Source organism: Castor canadensis, chromosome 7, assembly GCF_047511655.1.
Source record: "Castor canadensis chromosome 7, mCasCan1.hap1v2, whole genome shotgun sequence".
In the NCBI taxonomy this organism is placed as follows: domain Eukaryota; kingdom Metazoa; phylum Chordata; class Mammalia; order Rodentia; family Castoridae; genus Castor; species Castor canadensis.
This window is the reverse complement of record NC_133392.1, coordinates 81,254,314-81,276,508: the sequence shown is the minus strand read 5'-3', so window position 1 is coordinate 81,276,508 and position 22,195 is coordinate 81,254,314. Positions and strand designations below refer to the sequence as shown.

The window sequence follows — 22,195 nt, the reverse complement described above, 5'->3', positions numbered from 1 at the left end:
TCAACATGTGGAGATCTAGATGACAAATGAACTTTTTATTTTCTAAAAACAAAATGAGTTTTTAGATAAATATATTTAACTTCAGATTTGCCTTAAAACAAGAAGATGAAAAGAGAAGAAGTACTGATCAATTTTATGAAAAAATTAAGGAACAATTAAGAAAAAAAGAAGAGCAATATAATAAAGAAGTTGAAATGAAGCAACAACTTGAAATCTCTCTTAGGACACTAGATTTGGAACTAAAGGCTGTAAGAAACAATTTGAATCAGGTAAATTAATATTTGGTAAAAACTTACTATTTCTACTTTTGTTTTATCAATATTACTTACAGTGTTCCTTTAAGTTAATGGAGATGTAGCCATATGTCACTTAATTATGGGGATATAATCTGAGAAATATGTTGTCTGGCAGTTTCATCATTGTGCAGACATCATAAGCAAGACATCTACCACACCACTGGGCAATGTAATCTTGTAGGGCCACCATTGTATGTGCTGTCTGTTGGTTGATTGAAATGTTACGTGGTACGTGACTGTATTATTTAGGTTTAAAACAAGATTTAGCCTATTCTAAATGTAAATTATGACACAACTAAAATTGTTCATTTGTAAATTTTGACATCTATTCAATGCTCAGAATATGTTTTCTAAATGGCAGAATGGAAGGTAAATTGAATTTAATCACTAACATAAATGTTAATTTAGGCACTTTTATGTTAAAGTGCAGGGAAACTAGTTAATCTCACATTAAGAACTGTTTTAGCTTTTTGGCAAATTTTGCTTTCATTTATATAATTAAACTGTGTGATTCATGTAGGGTAAAGATCATTGTGTTTTAATAGGCTACTTCCCTTTACAAATTATTTTTTAAATTATGCTCTTTTTCAGAAAATGAAAATTATTTTTAAAGTTTTTATTATATTTATATATTTATTATTTTATATAATATTTATTATATTATCATCATACTGGGGGAGCATCATGATGTTTACAAAAGTGGCTACAATATGTCTTAGTTGAATTCACCCCCTCCATCATTCTCCTTTATCCTCCCACCCCCTATTCTTAGTTTCAACAAGTCTTATTTTTCCACTTTCATACATGAGTACATAATATTTCCCTACATTCATTCTTCTACACCCTTACGTCCTCCCCTCTCCCAATGATATCAACCCCCTCCCAGACAGACCTGTTTTTCCTTCCTATCCTCTATTTTTTAAAAAAGGCATTTTTGTTTGCTTAAAATATCTATATGGGGAGTTTCATTATGACATTTCCATGTGTACATGTATTAGATCTCAAATTGATTCATCCCCTCCATTTTTCTCCTTTCTACTTCAGTTCCTTTCTTTCTTTTTTTTTCTTTTATATAAAGTCATTACGTAATGACTTGTCTCATAGAGCAAAGAACACCAGAATAAGTTAGACTTTCTTGGTATAGCCAGCTCAAATTGGGTCAGATGGTTTCATTCATCTGCCACAGAGTGATTGCTTGCAGTTTAGTCCTTATAATGATTTATAATGATTTCAACAGGTTTAAAAATTCTGTATTCATTCTTTTATTGAAAGTACATCAAACATATTCACCTTCTTTACTTCCGTCTTTTACCCTCACCTGTTGGTGTCCTCTCCTTAGTGTGACCTGTTTTTCGTTCTTGTCCTTTGTTCAGTGGAATTTTTGCCTTGGTATTATACCTATATACTCATTGTGTTTAAATTAATGTAATCCCCCTTCACTGCACTTTCTTGCCCTTTTCCCCCATCCTGTGTTGTTTAACAGTTTTCTTTGTGGTTTAAGGTTCTGCTCTTAAACTTTTCAATCTTTCTCCCAATGGTATGAGACTAGAATCTTAATGAAATGTTTCTCTAGGTTTTAGAGGAACGAAATGACACTCAGAGGCAACTTTCTCGAGAACAGAATGCCAGAATTTTACAAGATGGGATTCTGGCTAATCACCTTTGCAAACAAAAGGAGATAGAAATGATGCAAAAGAAAATGAGTTCTGAGGTATCTTCTTTAGTCATTTTCAAATGTGTGTGTATATGTATTTGTATGTGCACATATTTTTTAAACCATATATGTATATACACAGTTTGGAGGTGGTAGTGAAATTTTTGGCCCATTGGATAAAGTAATGTTCTTAATTCAATTCCTTTTGTCTGCAGCAGTCAGTGGTCTCATCCAAAGAAGAGACTTTTAATATTTTCCATAGGAATTAATAGTTTTTCTATGATCTCAAAATGCTTATTATTAATAATACATGTGTTCTGGTGTTTGGCAGTGATTTCATCCCCCTTGATATGTTCCTATGGAAGTTTCTTTTATTACGTCCACTACTAGATAAGGAAAAGTATAGACAGCAGAGACAATATTTGGGATGTTATTTCCTCACTTTTTTTCCTCCAGTATTGGGGTTTGAAGTCAGGGCCTCATGCCTGCTAGGCAAGTGCTCTATCACTAGAGCCACAACTCCAGCATTTTTGTTTCTTGTTTGTTTTCAGATAGCATCTCAAGTCTGACTTTGCCCAGACTGGCCTCAAACCTCAGTCCTGTATCTGCCTCAGTAGCTGGAACCACAAGCATGCCCCACCACACCCAGCTTGTTTTTGAGATAGGTTCTCGCTAACTGTTGGCTGGGCTGGCCTCAAACCACAATTCTCCTGTCTCTGCCTCATGAGCAACTGAGATTAAATGTGTGTGCCAGCACACACAGGCTTCATTTCCTCACTTTTGATAAGAGTAACGATTTTTTCCAGATAATCTGCTGTATCAGTACACAGAGCATTTGAAAACAATGATAGACCATAACACACACCTAGTAATAACTTACTGGTTAAGTATTTTGTTCCTAGTAAAATAGGTTGTGTATTTTCTTCTTTCACATTTATTAGTGTTTCAAACATTATGCAGCAACAATAATCTCAGAATTTTCCAAGAATTCTGTAAGTTTTACCTTATTTACCAATAGTATTTTGTAATGCAGTAGACCCTGTTGAAGAAAAGCTATAAATGCTCATATGCATAGACTTAAGTGCTGTAATGCAGATACTTGATTCATTTTTCCCATAATTCTGCCCAACTTCCACTAAACATATGCCATCTTTCAATAAATTCAAAATTCTTACTTTCTATTTAAATTAAGCACATTGTGCACCCTTTTTGGCTTGGGAGGATTGCCATTACTTTTACCTGGCTTTGAGAACACCATTTACTTTTTTGGGAGGCAGATTTTCACAAAATTAAGCTCAGGGAAGCACTCAGTAGATCACACAATGGTTTAAACACAGCTGACAATAACACAGACCCGACTGAGAGCTTTATTGCATAAATTGAGCTGTGTCATGCATGTCAGGAATTTAAATTTTCTGTTTTTGAAATTTCTTTGGGTTATTTTATTTATTGACCACACTTGATCAAAATCATGTGTAATAAATCCACAAATAAGGCAGGCTTACTGTATAAGCTTTCTTTTATTTTTTTGTATATGTAAATAACTGCTTTGGTGGAGAAGCACTAGCAGAGTCAGAAAACCTGGGAAAAAGTCTTGTGGTTTGCCTACATTTTTAATGCCTTCTTTTCAGAATTGTGATAACTAAAGCAGCTCACTGATGTATACAGAATTACTTGGTACAGAGTCTACATTTACCATTCATCAATAAATGTATTTCTTATAACTGACTATAAATATTTTGGAAAACAGCCAAGTACCAGTAGCTCACACCTGTAATCCTAGCAACTTGGAGAATTGACATAGGGAGAATTGAAGTTTGAAGCCAGGTGTGGCTCAAACAGTGGAGCGCCTGCTTTGCAAGAACAAAGCCCTGAGTTCAAACCCCAATCCTACCCAAAAAACAAAAGACAGGTTATAAAAGGAACTTTGGGAAATTTCTTCTGTCCAAATATACATACAGATAAGGTTCTTATGGGCTGGCTGTGGACAATGCATACCACAGGGTAAGCCTAATTTTTTAATGTAGTTGCATCTGTTTACTTTATGCCTTGGGTCTATTGTAATTCAGATAAGGCATTTCCAATTCTGAATTTAAAAAATAGTATCTCTTCTTTGATTTGTTTGTGGGTTTTGTTGTTGTTTTGGCAAAACTGAGGTTTGAGCTCAGGTCTTCCCTCTTGCGAAGCAGGCACTCTATTGCTAGAGCCACACCTGTAGTTCATTTTGCTCTGGTTATTTTAGAGATGGGGTTTCATGAGCTGTTTTCCCAAGGTGTCCTCCAACCACATTACTCTTGGATCTGCCTTCCAAGTAGCTAAGATTAGTCATGAGCCACCAGTGCCTAGTGTGATTTGGTCTTTAGAAACAGGATCTCACTATGTAGCTCAGACTAGCCTTGAAGTCTCTATGTAGTCTTCTCATTTCTTTTATATTTTTGTAGACTCATTTACTTTAATTAACTGTTTTAACTTAAAAGAAATTTGTATTTCTGTAACCATTGAAGTTTAGGTCCAGTTTTTTTGTAGTTGCATATCCATTTATTGCAAACCTTTCATTGTATAAATGTACAGGTTAATTCTTTAATTTTAGAGGATATTCTGGTATGGCATTTTATTGAGTGCTAGATATATGTCTCCTGTTTTACATAGGTTTCTGTTAGTCATGAGAAGGAAAAAGATCTATTGCATAAAAATCACAGATTGCAGGATGAAATTGCCATGGTAAGACTGGAGATAGACACAATAAGAAATCACAGCCAGGAAAAAGAAAAGAAATATCTTGAGGATATTGAAATTGCAAATGAAAAGAATGATAACCTTCAAAGGACAATAAAACTAAATGAAGAAACATTTGCAAAAACCATGCTCCAGTATAACGGACAGCTTAATATACTGACAGCTGAGAATACAATGCTAAATTCTAAACTGGAGAATGAAAAACAAAACAAGGAAAGACTGGAAACAGAAGTTGAATCATACCGATCTAGACTGGCTGCTGCTATACATGATCATGGTGAAAGTCAGACATCAAAGAGAGACCTAGAACTTACTTTCCAGAGAGCAAGAGATGAGTGGCTTCGTTTGCAGGACAAGATGAATTTTGATATATCTAACCTAAAAGATAACAATGAAATTCTTTCCCAACAACTTTCTAAAGCTGAAAGAAAGTTCAATAGCCTAGAAATTGAATTCCATCATACACAAGATGCTCTTAGAGAAAAGACTTTGGTTTTAGAACATGTAAAAAGAGACCTAAGCCAAACACAGTGCCAAGTAAAAGAAATTGAACACTTGTATCAAAATGAACAAGTTAAGGTAAATAAATACATTGGAAAGCAGGAATCTGTAGAGGAGAGGTTATCTCAACTACAAAGTGAAAATATGTTGCTTCGACAGCAATTAGATGATGCTCACCACAAAGCTGACAATAAAGAAAAGACAGTAATTAATATCCAAGACCAATTTCATGATATTATAAAGAAATTTCAAGCTGAAAGTGAAAAACAAAGTCTCTTGCTAGAAGACAGAAATAAGGAGTTGATCAATGAATGTGATCATTTAAAAGAAAGACTGCATCAATATGAAAGTGAAAAAGCAGAAAAAGAGGTGAGTATCAAGAAAGATATTTTTCAAACTTCCTGAAGGAAAATTTAAAGGAATATTTTATTATAACTAAATGTTGAATCTAGTTCAATATAAAAGTATGGATAGTAAATGTATTTGCCATATCATCTCAGAAACATCTTATTTCCAGCAAATACAACTTAGACCCGATTCCCTACACAAAGATATTATCCATGTTTAAGGATCATTACACATTTTGAAATATCACCTCATAAATCATGTACAATTATGTTTAAAGTTTTTGGATTCAGAGTTACATAGTACTGAATTTGCAATCCAAAAAGAAGGGGAAAGTATTTTTTAAAAAGTTAGACCTTACAGATGTTTTACTTTGAGTAAAGACATTGTGTTACTGAGAAATTTTAAGAAGTTTAAGTTAAAATCTGTTAATAGAGAACATACTGAAACTAAAAATGTAGCTGAAATAATTTTTTTTTGTCTTTGATGGGATTTGGTCGTAATGAGGGTGTTTTGGTTTTTTTTATTTTCTCCTTAGCAGTACTAGAGACTGAACTCAGGGCTGTGCACTTAAGTAGGAAAGTGCTCTACCATTTGAGTCATGCCCCAGTCCTTTTTGCTTTTTTAGTGTCAGGATCTAAAACTTTTTACCCAAGCTGGCCTCAGACCACAATACTCCTATCTACCTCAAAATCACTGGAACCACAGATATATGCCACCATACCAGCTTTTTTTTGAGATAAGAATCTCATTAACTTTTTGTCTAATATGGCCTTGAGCCACAGTCCTCCTATCTCTGACCCCCAAGGAGCTAAGATTACAGGCATGTGCCATCATACCTCTATTGTTCTTGGATTTTGATGCTAGGAACTGAACCCAAGGCCTATGCATACAAAGCACACTCTACCACTAAGCTATACCCTAGCCCTGAAATAATAATTTTGATATCTTTAATGTTGTCACGTTTTATGACATGATGAAGCAGATAAATGAAATGCTTATACCTGAGTATTAAGATTCAATTAAATGGGTTACTTTAAAAGTTCATTGCAGATTTCCGAGATCAGTTGAAGTAAAGATGCTGTATTTTGTAAGATTTTCTTCAGTACCTTTTTCTGTATTTCTGGTTGGTATTTTATTTTACTCATGTCAATGTCACTTAAATCTAAAAATAATTTTTTTTAAATTGTGTTTCGTGGCCTGTCAACTCTTTTTTTTTTTTTTTTTAACAGTACTGGGGTTTGAATTCAGGGCCTCTCTCTTCCTACACAGGTGCTCTACACTTGACCCACACCCCAAGCCCATTTTGCTTTAGTTATTTTACAAATGGAGTATTGCTTTTTTGCCAGGATTGGCATAGGGTCTTCTAGTCTCTGCCAAGTAACTAGGGTTGCAGGCATAAGTACTTTACCCAGCCTCCACTCTACTTTTTTATCAAATCATAATTTTGGAACAAATGTGAATTTTAGTTGATTTAATGTTCCCTCTGGTATTTTTAATTTATTGAAAATTTTCACAAATAACTTGCTTGTAGTTTTCAAGGCTCAGTTACTGTCATGTAAAGGATATCATTTTCTCCAGTACAAAGATAATTGTAGCTATCTGATGTATTAATTTGGCCTTGAATCTCCATTTTCAGACTAATGAAGGGCAGCAGGAGTACAATGAGTAGAAGAAAGAATTGTTGGAGCTGAGGTCAGGGAGGGAGGCAAAGGCAAGGTCACCTACAAACTCTTATTCTGAATAGGAATCTATTGAAAGGATATAAGCAGAAGATCAAACATGTGAAGAACTCTGGCGTTAATTTGAGCTTCTAATAAAAAAAGGGGGGAAATGTCCCACTGTATTAGATTCACCACCACATACCCATTTCTTTTTGAGATTTAATAGGTTGTTAGGTGTTGCAAATTCATCAGGGGGTGGGTGGAAAGAGGGCTGAATCCATTATCTTAAGTAATAAAATAGTGGCTAAGCAGGAAGAATTCAGTAATAAGAGTACATACACATGAAGAAAAGAGGAATTAATGTGTATGGTGATATTTCTCAAAGTATGTGTAAAAGTTAAATGTTACTCATATTTTTTAAATGTAATTTATAAAAATTTCTAACAGAAATATCTTATCAGGTAGTCATGAGACAACTTCAACAAGAACTGGCTGATACTCTAAAAAAACAGTCTATGTCAGAGGCTTCACTAGAAGTTTCATCGCGTTACCGCATTAATTTAGAAGATGAGACACAAGATTTAAAGAAGAAATTAGGTCAAATCAGATGTCAAGTATGTATGAAATTTATCTATACCCATTTAAGTAATATAAAGCATTTTAAGATACTAATTTCAGTAGATAGCTTTCTTTTGTGCTTTCATTATAATTTTATTACAATTTTATCTTATAATGCACTTATTTCTTAAACTCTGACTTTTATTTTGCCATTTTCTTCTTATAATTTCATACTTATTTCCTTAAAATATGTACCCTTAAAAAAGTCTAGGACCATATAACATTCCTCACACAGTTGAGGAATTTTTTCTGTTAAAAAAGTATTTTTAATGATATACATGATATAATAAGGCTTTTATTCCAAATACATTTTAGGCAATTAAATAGAAAATGAAAAGCACTTAACATAATAGAGACTTTATCAAATACTCATATCATTCCTCACTGTGGGAAAAAAAAAGAACCTAGGTTTACCTTCCTTCATTATGTAGCCAGAAACTGGAATTTATAGATTTATAGTAGTTGATAAACTGAAAAGCTCTGACTATAGCTTTTCTGATATGCCACACCTTCATCTGCTTACCAGAGTACTGGATAACGGCACCACAGCACAAATAGTTGCTGGGAGTGAACTGATTGGGGAACCTTGGTTTGGCAACAGAATCCCTTATTTTCAGATAAGTGGCCTCTGATGGTCATATCAATTACATGCTATCTATTCCAGGAGCTGCGACTTGCATTGTGCTACTGGGTATAAAAAAGTACTTGTGACTAGTGGAATTTATGAAAGTTTCATGAAATACTGGGGCTGTATTTTTGGCCTCATGTTCCCCATTTGCTGCCATATTCAATGGTGTAAGGAATGATTCAGGGCAACTTTTATAGAGACTTCTTCCATTGTCATCTCACCTACCTAAAGTATCAAATTTTATTAGAACATAAGACAAAATAATAATGCTAATAGGGGATATTGTATGTACATATTATCACTAACTCTAATGCTAATAGGTATTTACCACATACTCTTTTAAGTACTTTTTGTATATTCCTTAATTTAATTTTCCCAATAGTTCAGTGAGGTAGACCCTATTACTACCTCCATTTTACTGATAAAGAAACTGAGAAACAGAAAGTTAACTTGCTCAGGAGCACATGGCTACTAACTGATGGAGTGAGGATTCAGACTCAGGCTTTCTGGCTCTGTGGAGATACTGCTACTTAAAACTATTCCATGAGATTTCTAGTTGTAACTAAAATATGCTCATTTTTATCCTAACTGGCAGACCTGTAGCCACTTAGATTTATGAATTTTTTAAAATCATAGTTGATGAATTGGTACTTGAAATACTATAGGGAGCTTCCTCTATTTCCTGTTATACCAGCTTTGTCAATTTGTATCCCTGATAAAACTAAAAACAGGAATAGTATGTTTCATTCTTAGAGCAGAGATCAGTAGGCTTTTCTGTAAAGGGCCAGACACTGTTATTTTATAGACTTTGTGGACCATAAGATCCCCATTGCAACAACCCAGTTAACTCTCCTGTACAATACAAAAGTGCCCATAAGCAATATACAGATGAAGGGGTAACACTGTGTTCCAATAAAATTTCAGCACAAAAATGGGGTGTGCACATTTGTACAAGATTACTAGTAAATATTTTTATTCTTTGTTTTAGTTGCAAGAAGCACAGGATCAACACACAGAGTCTGTAAGATGTGCTGAGAAAATGCAAGATCACCTACAAAAGTATAATTTTTTTTAAATTATTGTTGTACTGGGGATACATTGTGACATTTACAAAAGTTGTTACAAAATATCACGGTTGAATTCACTCTTCTATCCTTCTCCTTTACAAAAGTATCATTTAAAGCAATATACAAAATAATTTGAGTGTTTATAAAGCAAATAAGCAATGTATTATGAGAATTATATCAGTTGTGATAATAGATATATCTGTGTGAAGCTATGGAAAAAATCTCAGATTTAAGTTGCTTGAAATACAGCTCAGTGGTAGAACCTATGCTTTGCACGCATGAAGCACTGGGTTCTGCAACACAGCTAGAAAAATTATGCAGTTGCCAAATCAGCTACTTTTCACACTTTTAAGAATTTATGTAAAGACTCTTCCAAATGTTAGTTCAGAAATTATGTGCTTTTTCTAAAATTATCAAAATTATTTTATTTTGAAATACACGTTTTAGGCTTGAACTTGAAAATTCCAAGTTAAAAGTTACCATAAAAAAGCAAGCAGGGAAAATTGAACAGCTGCAGAAAAACCTGTTAAGTGCAAATATGGTAAGTCAGTTTTTTATTAATTTATTCATACTGAAAAGGAATTTTTATTTCTCTGGTAGTACTGTATAGGAATATTTTAGGCAACAATGGAAATTCTCAGTGTTGTATTCATGTTTATACTACTTTCTACTAGTAGTACAAGTCCTCTTGACTTTATAGATGTTGACTTAATATATAAATTAAGTGATTTTGCTAGTAAGATTTTAATTTTAAAAGTTAGTGATAATCTAAAGCCAAAATTTTGTTTACCATTCATCCATTGATGACATACAGTAGATTATTTCAACTTTTTGGCTACTGTAAATAATGCCTCTCTGGATATTGTTGTGCAACTATCTGAGGTTCTGCCAATATTTTGTAATAACTTGTGAAATTCCAAGAAATTTAAGTAATTATTTGACTGTAACTCTGAATTTCTCTGGTAACCTAGGCCTTTCATCGATGGTGAGAATGAAATACTTATAATTTGTATTCCTTGTGAAGAATGGTCAGTAAGCAAGCATTTGTCCCAAAGAAATATGTTTCTCTCTTTGGAGTTTAAAAAAGAAAAGAGTTGCCAGTGAAAAAGTAGAAATGACTGCTTGCTCTATTGGGGCCTTACAAAGAAACATACTACTGCTAGCTTTGCAGGGTCAGAAACTAATTTTTTTTTTCTTTTCACCTGTATTCATTAGTCATTCAGAGACTAAACAGTCCAATTTCAGAAAAGATTCATGTGTAAGTAGGATGCAAATTTATTGATATATAAAGAAAACTACATTACTATTACCAAGCAGGATAGAACTCTTCTGTTAATACTAATGCTTTCCTTTCTAGGAATTAAAATCACAAGATTGTATTGTTAACACCTTAAGTTGTAGCAATGAAGTAGTTGCTTCCACCAACTGCTTTAAGTCAGAATAATTACATTCATACAGTCCATTATACAGACACACCTATCAGAGGAACTCATGGCCAAAAAAAACACTGAAAAATAGTTTTTTCTAGATTATATATGAACTAGTCCTATTTTATTCACACATTTTTTCATGCATATAACATAACAATTTTTGTTGATAAGGAGTCTTCTATAAATGAGAATGCCAGGAGACATCCCCTTATATAAGTGTCATACAGGAATATATTAAGGTATCAAAAATGGAAATTTTTGTAATAGCACTCAAAATCTATTAGGCTTATTCAAAAATAATGAGGGATAATGTGTTGATTACCAAAGACATGAATTTGGAATATGGCATAGAATTTTTGACTCTTGAGTCAAAAATTTAAAGAGACAGCTTTCAGCCAACTCAGTCAGTAGCCCCTAACTTCTCCATTAGTTCTCATACCATGGGTCCCTACACCACAAATTACCCTATTTAAGATATTTGATATACACAATTTTGACATGAAGACTCTAGATTGGGAAGAAGACAGCTCTAGCTGACTCAAGCCTCCAGACAATACAGTATAAAGGAACTTCAGAACCAGACTTCTGTAACACTATATCTACACAGAAAACAAAAGCGAGTAATCTGATCTTCATGGAAAAGGCTAGCATTATAACAGAAAATGAGACAAAGTATATTAGTCAACATTTTAAGGGTGAGCTACCACCTAAGATTAGAAAATTCCTACACAAAAGGTAACACCAGTAAGAATTAACATAAAATGTGTAAGATTACTGGCCTGCACAAGTGATCCATACCAAGTAGTAATGGATGATGAGGTTCTTGTCTATAAGAAGAGAACTAGAAGGAAGAAATAACATATAAATGACCTCAGTAAAGAGATCAGAGCTGGAAGTAAGCATTTGGCAATCTGGGTCAAAGCCTTCAGATTTAACTGAGAGAAATAGGGAAGAAATTAAACATTAGGGACTTTTGAATTTAGAAATGAAGTAGGGCTGGAAGAGTAAGGAGAAGGAATGGTCACTGTGAGCAGTTGTTATTGTGAAATAAAGCACAGTAAGGACCTTGGTCCTTGATGACCCTCAAAAAATAATTGTTTCATTTTAATATAAATGAAAATATAAAGTGATGAAAAATAGATTTGTAGATGAGCCCATAAAGAATATTAGAGTCCAATGAAAGGAGAAGAGAGGATATTAGGAAAGCCACAAAATCAGGCAAAAGTTACATTTTTTGTGCATCACAGAAAAGATTTAAACTTTAAAAAAAAATAGTTAATAGCAAGAAAAAACTTGAAACTCCTAGAAGAATGCTTTTAGAGAATGAGAGTATTTTTATCATTTCAAAGTCAGATGATGAACATCAAAAATGTAGCGGGAATTTCCCAAAAATCATCTTAGTAAAATGTGATTTAAATAAACCTGTAATATCTTGACCTACTATTGAAAATGTTTCTAGGGCAAGTGGTAGAGCACTTGAGGCTCTGAATTAACTTCCCCACTGTTGCAAGCAAGGAAATAAATGAAAAGACAGATGACAGGTAGATCAATAACTAGATGTAAATATAAGCACATTTAACAAATTTTGACAATTTGAATTCCAGAAAGGGTAAAGATGAAAAGTATTATTCAATTTGAGTTGTTTCCAAAAAAATCATTATTTTTAAAGTCTTTCCTTACTGACATCAGGTTTACAAGCCTATCTGAATACATATTACTCATAAACTCCTAAAAATTATATTTTTAAGAAAGAAAAATAGAACTCTAGAAGTTTTAAAATAATTTTCTTTTAACCTTTTTTCTAAGTCTGAAGATGATAGAGAACAACTAAAGAAACTTACTGAGTTGAAACAATCTCTGGAATATACTGTGGATCAAGAAAAGAAGAAAAATTGTGAATTAGAAAAAGAGCTATCTGGGTAAGATTTAAATATTTCAAATCTTTTCAACCATTTATTAATTGATTTAACTAATTTTACTAAAATCTAAATACTAACCCATTTTTTATCTGCATTATAAAAGTTAAATTATTCTATTTTAAATTTTACTTCAGAAACTCACATATAATCTGAAACTTTTCTGAATGCCAAAATTTTACATTTACTCTTTAATGATTTTGAAACCAACGGCATTGTCTTTGGCATATTAATGTCAGCTGTACTGCTCTTCAACAACCTTGAATTTTTATTTCTGAAAACATTTTGTTCTCTCCTTCTGGTGGTGTCCTTCGGTTCAGCATTCAGATATTTTAATATTTAAAAATCTGTCCGTATTGGTCTTTAACATCAAAAGTTATCTTGATCTAGCTTATATATTCTTTCTTCCCCTTTTTTGTTATAAAATATACCATAGAGATGTACTCTATGTACATGAGATACCTGTGAAACTTGTCTCTTTAAATTACACATATGCATGCACACATGCATGTAGTATGTAGTCATCCCTTGGTACTGTTACCAGAGTCCTAGGCCAGAGGCTGGACTCTGGAGTCCCCAAAAGACCAGAATTGTCCACACCCCAATTGACCAAATGGTAAAAAGCAGTGGTGAAAGCAGGAAAGGAATTTACTCAGTATACCCATGTTGGAGAAAGAGGGATTCCTCACAACTATCTTGGTATACTGACAAGAACTTCAGGTTATATAGGGAAGAGACAAATTAGGGGGGCGGGGGAGCAACAGTATGCATAGTCTAACTTTCTTGGTCAAACTGTGGTCTGGTTAGTTATTATCTCCAAGTTTGGAGCCTTGTCAGGGATAAGAAAGTTGATGCTGCCTGGCGGTAACTTCAGCTCTCATCACAAGATGTTTATTGATCAGATCTATTTTTTCTGGAATCTAAGGTAACTATAAAAAAGGAAGAATCAAGAGAAAAAGACAAGTCAGAAAGGCAAAATAGAGTTAGTCCTTCAGTTTTAAGTCAGTGACTGGAAACTTCTAGGCACCATTCTAGTAATCTGGAACAAGATCTAAAAGCAGACAATTGATAGTTTGTCAATTATTATGTCCTTGCAGATCTTGAAAATATCTTAGTTACTCTTATTTTTGTGTCTTTGGCCTAAAACGAGAGGATTACCAGCTGTAGAGGAGCACTGCTTAAATGATTAACTTGTCTATGTGCAGAGTTGAGCAACATTCTGACCCAGAATTTAAGGCAGCAAAAGAGACAGATGCAGAACAAAGGCAGAGATACCAAGCTTTTATCCTGACTTCCCCGTGGGCAACTAAAAGCCCAAGTGAAGCAGTAAATCAGTGTCTTTAAGTCCCTGATAAAGTATCTGCAGATTGGTTCTAGGACCCCCTGCAAATACCAGAATCCATGAATATTCAAGTATATATAATATATAAAAAATGGTGTAGTATTTGCATTTAACCTATTCGAATCCTACCATACACTTTAGTTCATCTCTAGATTAATACCTAATGTAATATAAATATTATGTAGTTTTTATATTGTAGCATTTAGGAAAAAATGGCAAAAAACAATCTATAAAGGCTCAGTACAGATGCTATTTGTTTTTTTGTTTTTGCATTTTTAACCCACAGTTGGTTAAATCTTTGCATGTGGAACCTGCAGGTACAGAGGGCAGATGATGTGTGTCTCATACATACAAAAATATATGTATGACTTAAAAACAAAGAATGAAATGAACAATTGTTGTTTTACCACCAGATGTAAATAATGGGATGTATTCCAATGTCTGAAACCCCCAACATAGCTGCTTTGCTGTTTTATTTGCTGAGAATTTACTTGTTCTCTAATTCTAATCAGTATTTTTCTTTCATTTGACTATCTTTACATAGTTTGCATCCCTTGCATTTTGGTCAACACTGTGCTAGCAAAGGCCTCTAGATTTTAAGAAAAAGTGTTTATACATGTTTTCTCTCATATATAGATGATATATCCAAAAGATAAACATATATACAAATACAAAAAGAATATTTAAATCGTTACCCATTATTCCTATTAATTTCATTTCTTTTAAAAGTTCTTCCTGTTTTCTTTTTCCTGTCAACTCAAACTTCAAAGTTTTTTTTTTATTTTTGTTTTTGTTTTGTCTCCTTTCTACTTTGATCTCCTTGATGATTTTTTTGTTGGTGCTGGGATTAAACACAGGGCTTCGGGTATGCTAAGTCTACCACTGAGCCAACCCTTAATGATCCTTGATTTTTTTTTTTTTTATTTATTTATTGTTTTTGCTGCAGGGTCTCTCTGTTTAGCCCAGGCTGGCCTGGAACCTGAGCTCCTCCTGCCTCAGCATCCCAGGTGCTGGTATCGCAGGCATGTACTACAACCCTGGCTCTTCCTTCATCTTTTCTGTGTGTGCTTTCTTTGCATCTTGTAGAAGGTGGTCATGACGAACGAAAGTGTACTTTTTTTGTATCTCTTTGAAACGTTTATTTATATTTTACTTCATCTTAGTTACTGATCTTGGGTTACAGCTAATATTTAATAATAAATTAATATTTTATAACTGAAATGGATATTATTATAAGTATAAACTATAAATATTTATTATTAATGATTATTGTATAATCATAAAGGCCTATAAGTATAAATAAGTATTCCGAGGCTGGGATGTGGCTCAAGTGGTAGAGTGCCTGTCTAGCAAGCTTGAGGCCCCAGTACTGCCAAATATATATATAAATATTCTACATATGGTTGCAGTATTCACTCTTTATCTGCCATGCTTGTCATAAAAATTTTTCATATTGTTATTTATCTAAAATTACAACTTTACTAGAATGCTTTCAGATGGTATTACATTGAAACAAATAAGAATCATTAATTTATAGGTTTATTTCTTTTATAAAATAGAACTTAATGTGTTTGAATAGTTATTAAATATTTACTCTTTAAAAACTTCACTTATTTTTGCAGATTTAAGAAACTTTTAAAAATGACAAAAATGAAGTTAAGTGAACATGAAATCCAAGAGTTTAGTCTCCATGGAGATTTAAAAACCAGTCAATTTGAAATGGGTATTCCAATAAATATGCTAATACACAAGGTAATTTTTAATCAATTTTGGGACCAAAAATCCATTTGGGAAAATATAAACCTCTTAATGCATTGAGCGGTGAAATGAAGTTTCTTTTTTTAATTGATAGAGTTGATATCAATGAAAAACATATCATTTTCTATTATGTTTCTTTTTTTTTTTCATTTATTCACATGTGCGTACATTATTTGGGTCTTTTCTCCCTCCTGCCTCCCCCACACCCTCTACATCCCTCCCCCCTCACTTCCAGGCAGGTCCTGTTCTGTGCTTTTCTCCAGTTCAGTTGAAGAGTAGACATAAGCAATAATAAGAAAGACATAGTGGTTTTGCTAGTTGAATTAAGGCTAGCTATACAGAGAGATTCCTAGCATTGCTTTTGTGTACAAATGTGCTACAACCCAAGTTGATTCATCTCTAACTGATCTTTACACTGGTTCCTGGTTCCCTTTTCATTTTGACCTCTGTTGCTTTAAGGTTTCTGTATTAGTTCTTCTGGAGTGGGGACATCAAATGCTTTCATGTTTTCGGTTTTCTCTCTAACCCCGTACTTCCCGTATATGTTCTCCCCTTGTCATGTTACCCAAGTACAATAACATTGCTGTATTTGCCCTAGATCTAAAGACCACATATGAGGGAGAACATAAGATTTTTGGTCTTCTGAGTCTGGCTAACCTCACTCAGAATGATGTTCTCCAGTTCCGTCCATTTTCTTGCAAATGATAAGATTTCATTCTTCTTCATGGCTGAGTAAAATTCCATTATGTGTAAATGACACATTTTCTTCATCCATTCATCAGTAGTGGGGCATCTTGGTTGTTTCCATAACTTAGCTATTGTGAATAGTGCTGCAATAAACATGGGTGTGCAGGTGCCTTTGGAGTAACCTGTGTTGCATTCCTTCCGGTATATCCCCAGGAATGGGATTGCTGACTCATATGGCAGATCTATGTTTAGATTTTTAAGAAGCCTCCAAATTTTTTTCCAGAGTGGTTGCACCAGCTTGCATTCCCACCAGCAATGTATGAGGGTTCCTTTTTCCCCTATCCTCGCCAACATTTGTTGCTGGTGGTGTTTTTGAGATGTCTATTCTAACAGGGGTGAGGTGGAATCTTAGTGTGGTTTGGTTTGCATTTCCTTTATGGCTAGAGATGGTAAGCATTTTTCCATGTGTTTTTTGGCCATTTGAATTTCTTCTTTTGAGAAAGTTCTGTTTAGTTCAGTTGCCCATTTCTTAATTGGTTCATTAATTTTAGGAGAGTTTAGTTTCTTAAGTTCCCTGTGTATTGTGGTTATCAGTCCTTTGTCAGATGTATAGCTAGCAAATATTTTCTCCCACTCTGTGGGTGGTCTCTTCAGTTTAGAGACCATTTCTTTTGTTGTGCAGAAGCTTTTTAATTTTATGAAGTCCCATTTGTCCATTCTTTCTCTTAGTTGCTGGGGTTCTATTGCCTATACCTACTACTTCCAGTGTTTCCTGCTCCTTCCTGTAGTAACTTCAGAGTTTCAGGTCTGATATTAAGGTCCTTGATCCATTTTGAGTTGCTCCTAGTTTAGGGTGATAGACATGGATCGAGTTTCAGTTTCTTGCAGATGGATAACCACTTTTCCAAACAACATTGGTTGAAGAGGCTGTCTTTTCTCCATCATATATTTTTGGCTCCTTTGTCAAAAATGAGGGGGTTATAGTTGTATGGATTCATATCCGGGTCCTCTCTTCTGTTCCACTGGTCTTTATGTCTGTTTTTGTTCCAGAACCATGCTGTTTTTATTGCTATTGCTTTGTAATATAGTTTGAAGTCGGGTATTGTGATACTACCAACATTGCTCTTTTTGCTGAGTATTGCCTTGGCTATTTGTGGTCTCTTGTGTTTTATTATATTTCTTATGTCTGGATAAAGCCAAGCAGTATACCATTATATGACCCCAAATCTCCAATACCAAATCAAGTTTTTTGATAACAGTTTTATTAGGATATAATTTAATGTACTATGAAATTCAGTCATTTAAAGTATACAGTTTGGTGTTTTTTAGTATATTTACAAAGTAAAGAAGCATACTAGCCTAGTTGTAAAAATTTGCAATTTTAAGGAAAATGTGGGAGGAAAAAGAAAACAGCTGTTTTTAATGTCTTCTAGTTGTCTTGTCATTAGCATTGTCACTAATAAAATTAATCTTAGTATTTATTAGATCTTACTTTAAAGAAGTCTGATTTCTATTGTGTGAGTTATGGTTTGATTTGTTTCTTTTTGGTGGTACTAGGGTTTAAACTCAGGGCTTTGCTCTTGCTAGGAAGTTGCTGTACCACTTGAGCCACTCTGCCAGTCCTTTTATAGTGTTAGGTATTTTCAAGATAGGATCTCACAATCTGTTTGTCCAGGCTGGCTTCCAACCTTGATCATCCTGTTTGTTCTCTGCCTCCTGAGTAGCTAGACTTACAGGTGTGAGCCACAGGCACCCAGCCAAGTTATTGTTTCTTACTGTCTTTTTAAGATCCTTTTTTCTGTTTATTGTTCCCTAATCTTAAAAAAAAAAGAAAGAAAAAAGTGTCCCCAAGTTTAGTGGCTTAAGGTATTTTTTTTCCAATTATGTAGTTTGAAAATCCTGGTGAAGACAGCTTGTCTCTGCTACTCTGAGCTTCATTTGGGACAGCTGAAAGGATAAGGGGCTGGAATCATCCAGCTTATTCACTAATGTGTGCTTGCTGTTGGTGCTGGCTGTTGATGAGAACTTCATTTGGGGCAGACTGCTAGAATATTCCTACTCTGGAACACTTTAGCTCTCTTTGTGGACTGAGCTTCTTCACAACATGGGCTTGGTTCCAAGGGCAAGCAGTCTGAAATAGAGAACTTTTCTAAGGTAATACTGGAAGTCACATGGCATCACTTCATCACACTCTACTCATTAGAAGCAAGTTAAAGGTTTGCCTCTGTGCTACCTATTTTAGAGAATGAATATTAAAGAATAATATGTTCTAAAACCATCACACTCTTATGATCACAGTGTTTGGGGTTTTTTTCCCTCCCATGTGAAAAATACTCGAGGGGAACCTCAAGACTCACTGCAGGTCTCAGGATGTGATACCTAGTTGTGGTTACTAAAATAATTGAATACAGTTCCTGTCAATATGAAGACTTCCAAAGTAAAGAGATGACCCCTACACACATACCATTCTGCTATCTTACTAAAATCTCTCACTTCAACAGAAGGAAAACAAGAGGCACTATATATGCCATCCCTCCTTTGATTAGGAATTAGCCCTAAACATGGGAATGATTCTCCATGGCTCTTTGCTATACCCTCTGGGCTCATTGTTCTACTCACTTCTTAAGAAATATCCTGTGTTTGTAACTTTCTCTGCCTGTTTCCTCCTCCTTGTAGAACTTCCAAGGTCCAAAGGCCTCTTTATTTTTACTGTCTTGGTCTCTTTCACTCTAAACTAGTAAGCTGTGTTTTTGCTGCTACATTTCTCTTAAGAACTCACAGTCTCCTGTGGGTTTTATTGGGGTTCATTCATTAGAATAGCTACTTTCACAAATCTTTTTGAGATACGCTCTTCACCTTGGCTTCCTGTGAAGCTGTACTAGGACAATGCCCTCAAGATTTTTGTACTTATATGATTCTTAAAGGAAACTGAGGTACCACCTTAAATCATTCTGAAGTCTTAACAAACGGTTTTGTAGTCATGGTCTTGGCTTCTTCCTTAAACCAAGCATTCCCAGTAGCAGCCTGGACTTGATCTTATCCCAGAAGCCATTTATTTGTAGCATTGTTTAACAATTTAACTTATAAAGAGGCTACAAACGAGAAACAGATATTTGAACCCAGTTAATAATCTTCCTTTCTCTCTTAGTACAGTTTTACTACCAACTGCCATATAGCAAGTCTCTTTTCCTCCAGGTTCCACTAGCCTTGTCAGTCTCTTTAAGGGCCACCAGACTTCCATGAATAGTCCCTTTGTAATCCTTTTGGCTTTCTTCTTTTTCTAGGTCTTTTCTGCTCCTGGTCCAAAGGCACCCTACTTGTTTTAGTTTTCTTTTGGATGGATAGATAATAGATAGATAGGTAGGTATGTAGATAGATAGATAGATAGATAGATAGATAGATAGATAGATAGAAAGAATCATTATCTGTGCCAATTATTGATGGTACAATACCTCAAAATTCAGTATCTAAGATCAACATTTATTTTGTTCACAATCTGCAGTTTAGGCAAGGCTCAGTGAGGCCAGCTCATGTCTTCTCCACTTGGCATCAGCTGGGGTGACCCGAAGCTGGGGACTAGAGTCATTTAAAGGCTTGTTCATTCACACATCTGGCCATTGAAGCTGGCCTTCATCATTAGCAGGGGCAGTCAGCTGAACCACTTACATAATGATATGGTAGCTGGGTTCTAAGAGTGAGCGTCCCTAGATAGCACTAGCTGGAAGCTATAACACATTTTCTAACCTATGCTTAGAAGTCACACAGCAGCTCCACCATATTCCATTCACTATAAATCAATTACTAAGTTCAGTTCATGTTCAGGAGAGTGAATTCCACAGGAGAAATGTCAAAGAATTTGCAGACATGTTTTAAAACCACCATTAGTCTAAATAATCACTATGACTATAATAAAGTAGTTCTGCCCAACTCTGTACTGAAATCCTACCAAGTTTCTGTTGTTGTTGTTGTTGTTATTGTTGAATATGCCCCCTTAGTTTATGGAAAGAATCAGAAGAGTACAAGAAAATGCTATTGAATTAAGTCATTCTTGTTCAAAAAAAAAAAAAAGTATGGATCATGTCACTAAGCTTTTATATAGAAGGTGTCATTGTGCCTTAACATGAATTACTTCTTGAAATACGGTTCAAATTTACATAAAACATTTAAAATTCAGAAAATGGCTTGGCCATTAGAATCTACACTTAAATAAGATTCATTAACGTGATTTTCTCAAAGTCTTATTCTGGGAGCCATCTGTTGCTGCAGGTTCAAATAATTCAATATGATGTCTCAGAAATTATGGGTAGTGAACATGAGGAGAAGAGGTCACAGACCATCTAATAAAATGTGACTTGGAGTCATTTTAAGAAGAAAGATATCTTTCAGAGAAAAAGCATTTTGAAGTAATAGTAACAGTAGTTTACTCTGTGCCAGGTATTTTAAACAACTTATTTAATTCTCATAATCCTAGGAAACAATTACAGTATTCATTTTTGTACTAATAAGGAAACTGAGTCCAAAAAACCCAAATGATAAAGCAGGAGTAATAAATATTCAGATTAAGGAAAGAGCTGGGACATGGCTCAAGCAGAAGGGGGCCAGACTATCAAGAGCGAGGCCCTAAATTTAAACCCTAGTTTCATAAAAAAGAAAAAAAAGCAAATTAATTAAAGATAAAAGAAAATACTAAGAATTTGGAGAACTATGTTTGTATTCTTATACCAAAGCTGTACCTTGTTCAGCCAATCCAGTGAGATTTTCTAAGAAAAGAAAAAAGCCAGTAGCTAATTATACTATGGAGCAACAGGAGAATTGAGCTGTTGCCAATCAACAGCCTCACTAACTGCTCTCTGACTGAAGTTTTTGTGTTTTCTAAAGCAATTGGCAACAGATTTCAGAACTTTCACATTTTGCAAATACAGTTACCCATCTTTTAAGCAGGGGGGAGGACCAAGTAATAAAGTTTAAAAAAAAAAAAAAAAAGAAGAAAGATATGAAACAAGCACTAAAAGTCTAAGATCAAGTACAAGTGTTTTGTGACAAGTTCTGTGTATAAAAAATACATTTTTGTGACTCTTGATGGTTTTAACTTTGTTAATTTTCTGAGTAATTCAAGGGACCACATTCTAGGAGTCTAGCTTATATTTTATTGCAACCAAAATTATGTCAAAATTTGTTACTGGTTTGTGGTATCCTATTGTCATTACCTTTATTGCTAAACTTTATTATTTTATTCATGCAGGTTGATGATCTTACAACAAAACTGGAAACTGTGTCTTCAAAATGTTTACATCTGGATAAAAAAAATCAACTTCTTCAGCAGGAGTTATTTTCTATGAAAACTATAGAAAAGAAATGTGAAAAACTAGAGAAGAACAAAAAGAAATTGGAACAAGAAGTAGCAAACCTCAAAAGTCATTTAGAAAAGAATATGGTGGAATATGGTCAATTAGAACAGTACAAACGGGAAATTGAAGAAAGAGCAAAACAGGATTTAGTGGAAAAATTAAGACAAGTCAATCTGTTTTTACAGGTTGTTTATTTGTAATGTGC

The 22,195-nt window shown here is 34.2% G+C and overlaps 1 protein-coding gene and 1 non-coding gene across 16 annotated transcripts in view; one reads left to right on the top strand and one right to left on the bottom strand.

Moving 5' to 3' along the window:
- Ankrd30a (ankyrin repeat domain 30A) overlaps positions 1–22,195 on the top strand; it is a 107,435-nt gene that overhangs the window by 68,912 nt on the left and 16,328 nt on the right. For 14 of the 15 annotated variants that reach the window (XM_074079482.1, XM_074079480.1, XM_020179689.2 and 11 more), the window contains 9 exons: positions 86–269; positions 1,870–2,007; positions 4,600–5,556; positions 7,658–7,810; positions 9,431–9,501; positions 9,957–10,050; positions 12,746–12,858; positions 15,820–15,949; positions 21,885–22,175. In XM_074079482.1, the coding sequence (XP_073935583.1) occupies positions 86–269; positions 1,870–2,007; positions 4,600–5,556; positions 7,658–7,810; positions 9,431–9,501; positions 9,957–10,050; positions 12,746–12,858; positions 15,820–15,949; positions 21,885–22,175 (2,131 nt within the window). Of the gene's footprint in view, positions 1–85; positions 270–1,869; positions 2,008–4,599; positions 5,557–7,657; positions 7,811–9,430; positions 9,502–9,956; positions 10,051–12,745; positions 12,859–15,143; positions 15,395–15,819; positions 15,950–21,884; positions 22,176–22,195 lie in introns of those variants that run through there. The other variant, XM_074079484.1, reaches the window with a different exon arrangement.
- On the bottom strand, positions 1,365–1,493 carry LOC141425313 (small nucleolar RNA SNORA28). The gene has a single exon (XR_012450380.1). It is a non-coding gene; the product is annotated as a small nucleolar RNA SNORA28 (small nucleolar RNA).